We start from the raw sequence: 12,495 nt of genomic DNA on the forward strand, positions 1-12,495 counted from the left end.
AAACTTTTATCATAATCCAGAAGCTTTTCGGCAACTTCAGCATCACCTCAAGGCACCGATCAAATTTACCTTGAGGAGCTTCAGGAGCATTACCTGCAACTCCTGACATTGTCACTTCCGCACTCTGGGTTCCTGCGGATTCAAAGACTTGCCACATTATCAGAGAGAAATAATACAGGAAAGAGACGAGTCCATACACGCAAGCTTTTTTTTTTTTCTCACAGGCCATGCTAACATGCATCCATGCATTGCCCTTGTTCCTTGCACAGGTTACGTACCAACTGAATTTGATGACATGGCATAGGGCTAGAATCAGACCACGGCCGGCTGCCGCCGTCCCTCGCCCTCTGCTGGTCGCCGCCGCTACTTCGCCGGACCACATGATCACAACCACCCGCCACCCCTTCTCTTCGGCTTAGCTAAGGAAAAAAAAAAAAAAAGAAAAGAAAAAAAGAAGGAAGAAGAAAAGATTGGATATTAGCGTACCTATATCCATATAATCTATATTTGCTTTGTTTGACGATTATAAATGTAGATAGGGATATTAGTCAGATGTAAAAATTCATATCCATATTTATTTTAAACAGATATGGATACAAATCGAATACTAAAAATAAAAATAAAAATATAAATTAAATAATTAAACTTTATAATTACAAAATCAAAGATATTACTAAATAGGTTATAAATCAAATTAATAGCATATTAATATGATTATTAATTTTTTTTAAAGTTCATAAGTACCATATAAAATTAAATAAAATTATGAATAAAATCGAATATTTGGATATGAATCGACTAGTTGTCTATCTATATTCATATCTATTTTTTTCAATGAATATAGATATAAATACGAATATTAATCAAATACTTAAATTTTTATCCAGCTGTGTGACTGTGTCGAAGCATCACCAGAAATTTACAGATGGTCCATCAATGCCAGCATTGTTGGTGTTCACTCCTAAATTCCAATAACATTTGCCGATTTCAAGCTCACAAATTTACAAGGCATTTCTCGGTTCTCATTCCTACGCAGGCTTGTATGCAACAGTATAAATAACGCCCAGAAAATCCAACAGAAACCAATTCTGTTAATTAATTTAAATAAAGCTACACCAATCCTTCACGTGCACTGCGCATTGCTCTGGCTGCATCACACGTTGATTGCATTGATATTGTAATTAATGGTCTCGCTGATCCAATCAAGCCATGAACTCAAAATCCAAAAGAGAATTGCTACGAATACTTCCCTCGAAAAAGAATCGTCATCATTACTGTAGTTGTACACATTCCACAAAACTGAATATTGACAACTAGAATGCAACACCCATCAAAACCCTAAATGAACTACTGGAATAACAGCATGGGTAGGGGAAAACCAAATCCAGCTTAGAAAGGACAGAAGAAAATTATATATTTTTCCAGTACTATCAATAGCAAATGGCATCCCTGCTAAGTGACTTGAAAGATAACCTGCTGTTCTCATTAGATCCAAACTTGAACTCTGGGCTTGCAGTCTCAGTTAAAGTGGAGCTGGCAATGGAACCAAATGAGAAAACAAGGCCACCATCAACAGTAGATGAACCAAAACTAAATGATGGAATGCTTCCTTCGCTGTTGCTGGACATTCTGCTCACTGTTTGAGATTTAGTGATGGTGGGTGTTGGTGGTGGTTCTGAAGAGGAATTTGAAGTTACAGAAACAGGAAATGCAAAGCTGCAGCCATTATCAGAACTTTTACTGGTCGGATTGGTAGTAAAGAGAGAGGACAAGGTTGGCTTGAAACCAGAGGAATGACGCACAGGACCGGGTATCTGAAACACCTCAGAGCCAGCAGTGGTGTTGCCTTGTTCACTGCTCTGCGATGGGCATGACAACAACTTGTCCTCATGAATTTTGCTCATATATAGCCCAGGCAAAACCTTCAGCATGAAAGGCAACAATAAACTGTCAAAATATGTGCTGGTTTTCATATCCCCATATGATCTAGACAGAAAAACAAGTGCCTCGAAGCAGGATCTTTTTTTGAGGAAAAGAAGCAGGATCTTTTCTCAGGAAAATATTCATACCTTTTGTGCATCTACATAATCTTGTTCACCAGTATTCCTTCCAAATAAGCTGCCTAGTTTTTGATCATCAGAGACACTTGCATTGAACCTGTCACCCTGGCCGCCCATCACAGGAGTATAAGGCATTGAAGGAACCTTCATCCCTGCTATATCCAGCTTCTTCAAGTGCAGTGATTTCTCTTGGGGGGGAGGAACAGTTCTTTCAAGGCGCCTTAATATTTTGCGAGCTGCTGCACTGGATTGTGGATGAACAGTTGAAGAACCGGCCATATACCTGCAACTTTCATCATTTGCTTTGGCACAGTGAAATTCCAACACGGTACCCTTTGATGCACCTTTTTCAGAAGGCCCTGATGGCAGTGAGAAAGAAGTAGCAAAACCAGATGGACCTGGTCCTTTGCAAGCAGTTGGCACATTCTTCTGATGGATTTGATGGAGAGGGCCAACTGATGTGAACCCATCATTTAAAACTCTTTTTGCCTTTCAGGAAACCAGAAGGCAGCACAATGGGTTAGTAAATGCCATATATAACATGAAATGCAATAAATATTCTAAAAGCTCAGTGAATTGTAGGATGCAGAAATCTATTCTCTCTACACAAAAAAGAACTTCTTATTAGCTACACTTAAAGAATTCTGGAATTAGTGGCAAAGAACAATTATAAAAAATCTTAGTCAACATGGCAGCGCTCACCCTCCCTCAATATTTGTGAGATTCTCAGCCTCACAAAGCAGCCAATGAGGAATTTAGTATTAAAGAAAAAAGCATCCTTATATATGGGCCACCCTTTCAGATAGAAGTTCATTTTCTTCATCCTTTTGGTCTGATTAACCAGCAACTAGAGCCCCATGGGCCATGGATGTCAAGGTATCGATGCGACAAGAGTTCGTTGAGAAACAAACTCCCTAGAATTTGAATCACTACCACTCCAACAACACAGAAAGACTTGCACTAGGTTACGCGCTGATATGCAGGATCATGCATGCTATGAAAAAGACACAGAAAATTTGTTATTGCCAAGGAAAACCTCCTGTCCCAGTGGTAGCAGCACTTTATGCAGAGGAATCCTTTCCTAATCTCCACAATTACCTCATCACATAACTCAAGTCTGCTATTCTGACTAACATAGTGAACCAATTCAATAAATTAGGAGAAAAATTCATGAGGATAAAATAAATGATGAAAAGGTTAGTTGTCTTCAAGTTTGCAAAATCAAAAGAAAGTAGGTTAGACCATAAGCTCATGGAGATGTAGAGGTGGCTGAAAACCACAATAATTTCTGGAACAATATTAGTAGGAAAAATTATTCAATCGAAGAAAAATAATTAGAGAAATTGGGATATTTTTCGTAAAAGCAGATCTATTTAAAAGAATATAAAGGGCACAATGCTTTCATGTCCCAAGGGCAAAAAGTTTTTCTTAAGATTAATAGACATTGTTTTTAGACTCCACTTGCACTTTTCTCCCAACTAGCATCGAGACTTGATGTTAACAATAGGGCCTTCATTTACGACTGAATGCTGACTAAGAAGAGCCATCTGTGCCTTCCATCTGACAACAAGGGGTTTTTGAGAAATCTTCAGTTTCTTGGACACTCTTTCTAGTGCAGGTCCCAAGCATGCAATTGAAGATGGAAAAAAAATGCAAATTATGGACCACTAACCTATCAAGCCTTCTTTTGCTTTCTTAAACAGGGAAAGAAAATGTCCATGGAATGGGATACCTAGGCTTCTGACTGACCTTTGAAGGTTCAACCTTCTTTTGATTGACCAGTCAAAACAGTAACATGAATTTTGAGATGATAAGAAAAGAAATGGACAGGTTTCAACTGTATATAAGACGCAGAATCTGCTTCTTGATTACAAAAAAAAAAAAGGCTAACCTCGTGCCTTTTGTTGGAAGGCATGGCCAGAAAAGAATAGCTGTCTTAGAAAAATTAAAAGCAGGATGTAGAAGGGCTCACTTAGTGTTCTAGGAGCCTTGGTCATATTTTAAAGAACATATTTTCATATGTAATTCTTGAGAACTCTGATAACTTAAATCTCGATTTTTCATCAAAGGGATAAAAAAAAGATAAGCCTCAAAGTAAACAGCAGCACATACATTATTGAAGAGGACTATTCTTCTAACTTGGGTGATAGTACATCTACATTTGACTTCCCTAACTTAGTCTATTTACTGATATTCCCATTTAATAAAAAATTCATATTTTTGATCTTTTGCATTGCAAAAGTTGTGCATTAAGTATTCCAGAATAAATTTGAACCTTATAAAAAACAATAGATGTTACCAGAACAAACATGCCTAGTTCCAACTATTTAAGGATGCTAATCAGATAGTAAGTGCCCAGTGGGATAAGGTACAAAAATGAGAGAGAGAGAGAGAGACAAACAGAGAGAGAGAGAGAGAGAGACAAACAGATAGAGAGAGAGAGAGAGAGAGAGAGAAACAGAGAGAGAGAGAGACAAACAGATAGAGATAGAGAGAGAGAGAGAGACAAACAGATAGAGAGAGAGAGACAGGAGTTCCCCCAGGAGTGCTGCAAGTAGTTTGTCGGTTTACGAACAGCTCATGAACAACTTTCAGATTCTCAAGATTCACGAATAAATCATGACTGGACAAATATTCACTGCTGTGGTCATGGACTGTAAGGCCCCATGCACTTAACATCTGGGATGCTCAAGAGGACTGGATGCTTAGGACTTGCCTGGAAGGCTTTAAAAGAAATCAAGAAAGTGAGAGAAAAAAAAAGATAGAAAACTGAGAGCATTTCTCGGTTGTCACATATCACCACATCCCTTTATCTTTTGATCTCAAACCTCCAAATCACAACACTTCCTCCACTTTCACTATGAAGACCCTTTATTGTAGGGTCTGAGCACTTTCACCCAATTACTTCTTCAACCCCAGAAGGTGAACAAGAGCTAGAGATAGTAAAACCACTTCTCAAATCTGAAACACTGAAGCAACCTTAGAGAAGATGGGCTTTCAACTAATATAAGGAATGGTCTTTGTTGGCTCTTGCCTACTTCAGCAATCATCATTGACAGCCCATTATGAATGTGTGATTCATTCCCTAATCCTTCTCCCAAATTCCCAGATCCCAACTAACTCTTTCCCCCTTTTGAAATATTTATCTTGAAGATCCGTTTTTTCTTAGGGTTGCTAATTGGGGAAGGATTACATCTATTGTTAGCTACAGCATGGCTGGCTTTGTTTTCCTATGCTGATTGTGATGTGCATTATCATGAGAACTTTAATAGTATTTTATCAGCTTACTGTATGCAGGTATCTATGAAAACATTTTTTTATTTTTTTAAAAAATCTGAACTTCTGCCAGGTAGACGTAACCAGGAAATAAAGAAACCTTGGAAGTAGATCTCGAAAACACAGAACCAGAATAAGGCATCCTGGGGAAACTGTGAAGCCCGGTCCTGCCTCTTTGAGTTTGAGGAGTAAGATAGTAGTAATGGCTGGGTACAACTGCACCTGGCCAACATATGGGTGTCTTCGCAGCTGATGGGGGCAGTTTGGGTGAAGATATGTCATTGTCAACTGAATTTTTCTCAATCTTTGATTTTCCACTTCGAGAATCATGGTCAGAAGCAGATGTTAAAGATTCCATGTAAGCTCTTGCAATTTCAACCGGTGAGGAACCAACATCATGTGCCTATTTAAGCAATGAAACCACAAACATGAGCAAACATCGGGCATCATCATTCACCATGAAAGAGAAAAAAGAAAGCCATCTAAAGGATGTCATAGTAGGTTCCAAGAGAAGAGTTTCTGGGCAGAATATGCTGAAAGACACTGTCTTCTTACTTTGGAGTGGTGAGAATAAAAAATCTTTGGAGTCATCTGATAATCTGACTGCAATGCATGTTCTCCAGATGTGATTAGATCTTGTGGGCCCGATGCACCTTCTGTAGCTTTAGCAATGAAACCTCCAGAATGCCCATCATCATTTGGAAATTCAGTTGTCCTGGATTTTAGCAACTCTATTAACCGGTTCGTTTCATCTCTGCACAGCCAAAAGAAGCTTCAATATAAGGTCATCATATAACCACAAATGTCAAATAAACACAATATGAACCAAAGGAATCGCTAATGACCTAAAAGCTTGAGTGGCCTCCAGAGGAAAGCACAGTGATCTAAATTTTTATAAGCATCAAAATCATGTGAAGTAATATATTTAGCAACATACCAAGCAGTCTAAGTATTAATAAGATTTCAAAGGTGCGAGACACTGTCGAAGATGGGCATGCCCTTTTTCTGTTTTTCAACAATGTGTGTGCGCGAGTGAGTGATAGTGTGTGTGAGAGAGATTGCAGATGACTTCCACATTTACATAATTCGAGATTCAGGAAAGAAACTTAATATGTTAAACTTACTACAAAATCTTCAATGATTCATATAGAAGGTTAAGATACAGGTTAAAAATGAAATCCTGCAACTTCAGACTTCTCAAATTCTTGACTTTCTAAGTCTGGAACTTCTGCAGGCAACTAGGGTGGGGATTAGGTTGAACTCATGCAATTGATGAGATTGTGCTTCCTCTGATGGTCTCTCTCTTTAGTAAAGAGAGAACTGCATTGGCATGTATAGCTTGTGAGGCAATATCCAATATCTCCATGATGGTCACTTCATTAGACCAGTGGTAGAGCATGTTTGTGAGTTCACTAGATGTCAGATTAGCATATATAAAACAACAAAGTTTTATCATCAGTTGTTACTTGAATTTGCAACTTCAGAAACAGTACCCATGACCTTAAACTAACATCATAACTTTCATGGCATGAAAAAAAATATTCTTGGTACAAAAGGAGAAGAGTGAAAATAGTATTGAACAATATTAACTTGCCTAGAGAACATTTTCTGTTTCAACCGCTGCTCAATTTCAGCAAGCCCATTCAGATCACGGGCATTTGGTACTCTGTTTTCTAAAACTTTGCCAGCTTCAGGGCCAGGAAAAGGATACTCTGATTCAACAGAAGCATCTGGGACTTTTGATTCTTCAAATTGATTCTGCAGCTTTATGGCTAAAGTTAGAAAAACAAAATCATACTGCAAGACTTAGCTTATTGTTTAGAAAGAAAAATACAAACGAACTGTGAGAAGCATTTACAAAAATTTGTCCAGGACACAGTTTGGGTATTAGTGGCTGTTCAGCAACCGGATGAAGTAAAACAAAGTCAGGGAAAAAAATGAATAGATACAACCATAAGTATGTTTTAGAAAAAAATAAACTAAATTTGGCGCATGAATATAATTAATAAAAAAACAATGAAAAAATTTCCAAGATTATAAGTTGTTAAATGTTTAGCGTGATATTATCAGTCAGATACAACTTATCCGATCTTAAGAAAATGAAAATAGCATAAACACAAAATTTATGAGGCAATCCTACAAAGAACCTATAATTAGCAATACAATGGTTTTTTCAGTAATGTTATGATGCTCTATCCCTGCACATGAAAACAGATTTAATGACTATAATAAAATAAATTTTGATAGAACTAGAGTATGATGCATGAAGTTGAGACATGACTATAAAGTCCTCGTTAAATTTTTTTATGGATTAACTAAACTCAAAGTAAATATGAGAAGCAAAAGAGAAGAAGCAAATTATGGATCATTCACTATCATATAAGATGTGTTAGAGAGATGAGAATATTATTATTATAGATCTAAATCTAAGACACAAAAAGAGGACCACAAATAAGTTTAATGAACTTTCACCAATAGAGGATCAATATTTATTCATGTAGGCAAATAATAACACTGGTAAACTTTAAAAGTTTACCCCTCTGTAGGCACAAATAGTGAAGAAAGTTTCATAAAATACCTACTTTATCATAACTATACAAAGCTTGTCCTTTACTCATGATGCATAATTAAGCATATGATGCATATGTCCCCATGATGCATAATTAAGCAAATGATGCATATGTAGCAAAGAAAAACACATAAAAGCAAAGCCCCATATGTCCTTCAAATCACAATAGTTAAAAGTACTAGATTGAAATAAACCAGAAAAAGATGCACAAACTAGCAGGCTCATATGACCAAAACAAGAGAAAGAAATGCAAGAATGGTGAAAGGGTTGGCTTGAACTGTGCATGATGCACACAACAGATACACAAGATTGTGTTATGGAATGACAGAAAAGGATGGAATAAAAAAATACAAAAGCTTTTCATCAATGATGACTGATACTGTCTATTACTACCAATTCAAAGTGTCAACTAGCCAAAATTAACATGATAAATAAGCATTCTTACAGTAAATAACAATGAGGATGTATGAAGAACAAACTAGAGAAGCAGAAAAAATCATACATCAGAAATGATTGTAGACACTCCATCAAAGCCTTCTTGCTCATCTTCTGCCGACCATGTGAAATTCCAGTGTACCAGTTAGGTGAGAAATTTAAACCAGGGAATCAAAATGAAAGAAAAAGTTCGTAACTGATAAATGAGGTAATAAAACATACAATTAAAACTTAATAATCCACACAGAAACTTGTATTAAACTGATAAATAAGATAATAAAACAAAGGAGGTAATAGTACTATAAGAAATTGATGAAATGAATTCTATATATCCAGAAATGAGTAAATAGATAAATAAATAAATAAATAGAGGCAAGAAAACAGAACAGTCAGAACAATTTTCTGTATACTAGATATAATTGATTTAAGCTTTATAAATCTAATCATGTACTGTAGAATCGACACAGCTGTCTATGGAACAATTGCATATCCTAAGTGGACGTCTCTAAGCTGAATTATTTTTAAAAAACGTAAATAGCAGTCATGACTTGATCTTCTGAGACAATGATAGTGACAAGCACCAAAATTATCATTAAGTGTTGATTATGTGCCTTCATATTGTTTGGGTCTTTCAATTACTATTGCTGTTAAGTTATGAAATAATTAGATTTGATTACAGTTTAGTGGAATACATGCATCACCACTTCATTATTAGACATTCAGTTAATATGAGCAGCGCCCCGTTGCCCTATTCCCTCAAAAAAGGAAAGAAAAAAAGAAGAAGTTGAAGGCAGCAAGAAGGAAGATCGATAAATTCTTGGGATATTCTCATCAACATAAAGAATCAACACACACTCACGCACAAAGAGAGATGGGCATCAAATGAACATATTCCGTCAAAAAAAAAACCAAAAAAAAGAAAAATTTGAAGGCAGCAAGAAGAAAGACCAATAAATTCTTGGGATATTCTCGTCAACATAAAGAAACAACACAACCCACGCACACAGAGAGATGGGCATCAAATGAACATATTCCTTCAAAAAAAAAAAAAAAAAAATTGAAGGCAGCAAGTCGGAAGACCAATAAATTCTTGGGATATTCTCATCAAGATGATGCATGCTAACGACTGAAATCATCAAATTACTATATTAGATGTGTTTTCTTGAAAATCGTACCGTTTCTGCATGACAAATGCATACTGCTCGGCTCCCATAAACACAAATTTTTTTCATAAATTAAGTTATGAAAATTTGTAAAAGAAGCTCGACAGATGAACCTTAAAAAGCCCGAAACAGGAAAGAAGAAGCGATTACTTCAAAACCTTATTTTTCCAAGATAGGGTTTGCCGCATCCTCCTCCTAATCGGGATCTAGGAATACCTGTAGCATCAAGCATGACATGATTCCCAGAAAGAGCCGATACCCGTGAAAATTGCTTCAGGAAGAGCTAATCATTCATAAAGGCTAATCAAACAATCGGGATGAAACGAGACCCAAAAACCTAGCTTTCTTGGTAGAGAAGGGGAGGCTATGACAGTGTAGAAGAGGACGCCAGACGCAAACGCACAATGAAAGAAATAGAGAAATAAGGGTAAAGGGAGCGAAAAAAAATCCACATATACCGGGGGAGGCCGGAGAGTCTTGGGGCCAGGGAGAGGAGGAAAAGAGGGAAGGGAGCAGTCTGGAAGCGGGGCGAATAAGAAGCCTGGAGAGCCATCCATCTCGCCCCTCCTCCCCGGAAGCAGCAGAAGCAATCCTCGGCGGGCGGTCGTACGGCGTGGGTTGCACCCTCCGCAGGAAGGATCTCCTTGCCAGCTTCCCACCAGCGCCGCCGCCGCCGCTCCGCTCCTCCTTTGCTTCTTCTCTTCCCCCCATTCTTTTCTTCACCTCTTTCTCTCTCTCTTTTATTCCCCCCCCCTCGCTCTTTTTCTCTCTCTCGGCCGCGTTCTCCACTCTCTTCTTCAGAAAGACATGCTAGAGCGAGCGGAGCGTGAGCGAACGCCCTTCCCCCTCGGCGTGATTTGCCCCCTGGCTCGGTTCGCTGGTTCTGCGTATCCTTTTTCGTGGGGACTGGGTATTCAAGGTCCAGGGTTACAATTCGGATGCCACCGGTCCAACGCGATACAATTGGTCGCAAAAATTATTGCGCTCCGTTTGAGAAAATTTTTAGGAAACCAAAATGTACTTTTTATTTTTTAAAAAATATTTTGAAATAAAATAAAAGTGTTTGATAAAAATTTTAAAAACTATTTCAGATTTTTTTTTTGTGCTAAAAATAATTTTTTAAAAAAGCTAAAAATAAATTTCTTTTTTATAGAAGAAGCTCTATTTTAAATTTTTTTCGTTTAAGCCCAATCAAAAAGCTATTATTTTAAACCAAAATACCCGTAATAAAATATAACAATTACACAAAATATCCTTTTAATAATTATTTAACCAATTTTATCACATAGCTAAAAAATTTATTATATTATAAAAATAATTTATGCTAATAATTTTAATATTTTATAATTTATTGTTGTATTAGACTATAAATATAATATAATATTATATTACAGTAATATTATACTATATCATATATTTATGTATTAATACATATTATACTTTATTATGCTTTATTGTATAATATTATGCAATGTCATTTATGGTTATTTTGTTATACCATAAGTACTTTGTTAGTTTGTTTATCAAACATATGTTAAAATACTATAACACTTTAGAAATATAGTTACCAAATAGCAAATAACTTTTTATAAAAGCTCTACTTTAGAAAACTCTATTTCTAAAAGCTTTACTGCCAATAGCTTTTCCAAATGAAATCTTAGACATAATTGCGATGTCGGGTTAAAATGTGGCTTGTAGGCATTTTTGCTGCTCAAATGCTGAGAGCACCTGCTTCTGGCTCGAAGGCGACTCTCCTATTATTACCCGACCTTCCAACCCAACGCCCTTTTTTGATAACCACCCCTCACTCCTGGACATCTGCCAGATGAGATCAATAGGGGAGGAAACTTTGCCGGTGATCGAGTGCCAAGTTTTGTAACTGCTCCCTCAAGCTACAGTTTTTGTTCCACAAAATATGCTATCTCTGGCTTGAATGAAGATGCTTGTGATTGCGTTCGATCTCTGAGTGATTTAGTGTAGTCATCCTACCAATACACTTGTTTTTTTCTCCTTATATTGTGTATATTGGGCTGCGACAAGAGGATACAGATGGCTTTGCAGATCAATATCTAAGATACGCTCAATTAATGACTAACCCGTTAAAGGTAAAAAGAAGAAGAAGAAGAAGATATGCTCAACATAATGTCCCAAGAATCCATAATCCATCCATTTTTTGTGATAGTGCTAAGGGGATGCCAGTCTTACCACCTTTTTTCAATTTAGATCTACACGATCAATAGTACAAATGGAAGAAATAATTGATGGATGGATGGATATGATTCAACCAGACTCCGATATGAGTACTGGTGGATTTTATCTCCGAATTCTTATGTTTCTTCTTTCCTCTCCTCTAGAGATAGAGCGACATGGAGAGGGAGGAGATCATGCAGATCTATTTCATGTTTTAGGGTTTAGAGTTTAGGGTTTAGGGTTTAGGATTTTGGTTTTAGGGTTTTAGGGTTGTAGGGTTTTAGGGTTTTGGGTTTTAGGGTTTTGGTTTTAGGTTTTGGGTTTAGGTTTTAGGGTTTAGGTTTTAGGATTTAGGTTTTAGAGTTTAGGGTTAGGATTTAGGGTTCAGGGTTTTGGGATTTTAGAGTTTTGGGGTTTCAGGGTTTCGAGGTTTCAGGGTTCGGGGTTCGGGATTTTTGGTTCGGGTTTTTGATTCGAGGTTTTCGGTTCGAGGTTTTAGGTTCGGGGTTTTAGGGTTTTAGTTTTTAGGATTTTAGAGTTTAGGGTTTAGGATTTAGGGCTTAGGGATTAAGGTTTGGGGTTTGGGGTTTGGGATTTCGAATTTGGGATTTCGGGTTTGGAGTTTCGGATTTCGATTTTCGGGTTTGGGGTTTCGGTTTTCGAGTTTGGAGTTTTGGATTTTGGATTTCGGATTTCAGATTTGGGGTTTTGGGTTTGGGGTTTAGGGTTTGGGTTTTTAGGGTTTGGTTTTTGATTTTTGGTTTTTAGGTTTTTCGTTTTAGGTTTTTGGTTTTAGGATTTA

The 12,495-nt window shown here is 37.0% G+C and overlaps 1 protein-coding gene across 5 annotated transcripts; it reads right to left on the reverse strand.

Annotated features, from left to right (window-relative positions):
• Positions 1-1,225: 1,225 nt before the first annotated feature.
• LOC103708737 (nuclear pore complex protein NUP1) lies at positions 1,226-10,474 on the reverse strand. 5 transcript variants are annotated; one of them, XM_088722905.2, is made up of 7 exons: positions 9,962-10,474; positions 8,408-8,451; positions 6,931-7,094; positions 5,892-6,090; positions 5,437-5,739; positions 2,070-2,549; positions 1,226-1,922 (listed from the first exon to the last, which is right to left on the reverse strand). In XM_088722905.2, exons 1-7 carry the CDS (start codon positions 10,212-10,214, stop codon positions 1,431-1,433), a joined length of 1,935 nt encoding a protein of 644 aa, XP_088579031.2. In that variant the 5' UTR covers positions 10,215-10,474; the 3' UTR covers positions 1,226-1,430. The 5 variants fall into 5 exon arrangements, with proteins under 5 accessions (XP_088579031.2, XP_008792014.4, XP_088579032.2 ...); XM_008793792.6 differs by having other exon boundaries at positions 8,408-8,454; positions 9,962-10,464; XM_039128757.3 differs by having other exon boundaries at positions 1,848-1,986; positions 8,408-8,454; positions 9,962-10,446.
• Positions 10,475-12,495: the final 2,021 nt, after the last annotated feature.

Source organism: Phoenix dactylifera, chromosome 5, assembly GCF_051530095.1.
Source record: "Phoenix dactylifera cultivar Ajwa chromosome 5, Ajwa_hap1_PhDact_Kaust_v1.1, whole genome shotgun sequence".
NCBI lineage: Eukaryota > Viridiplantae > Streptophyta > Magnoliopsida > Arecales > Arecaceae > Phoenix > Phoenix dactylifera.

Excerpts from the sequence above, each read along its gene's own strand:
- LOC103708737 (XM_008793792.6), bottom strand. The coding sequence starts at position 10,214 with ATGGGGGGAAGAGAAGAAGCAAAGGAGGAGCGGAGCGGCGGCGGCGGC. Across the intron at positions 8,455-9,961 it reads AGACTCTCCGGCCTCCCCCG|AAGATGAGCAAGAAGGCTTT; the intron begins GTATATGTGGAT and ends CATGGTCGGCAG. Across the intron at positions 1,923-2,069 it reads ATTATGTAGATGCACAAAAG|GTTTTGCCTGGGCTATATAT; the intron begins GTATGAATATTT and ends TTCATGCTGAAG.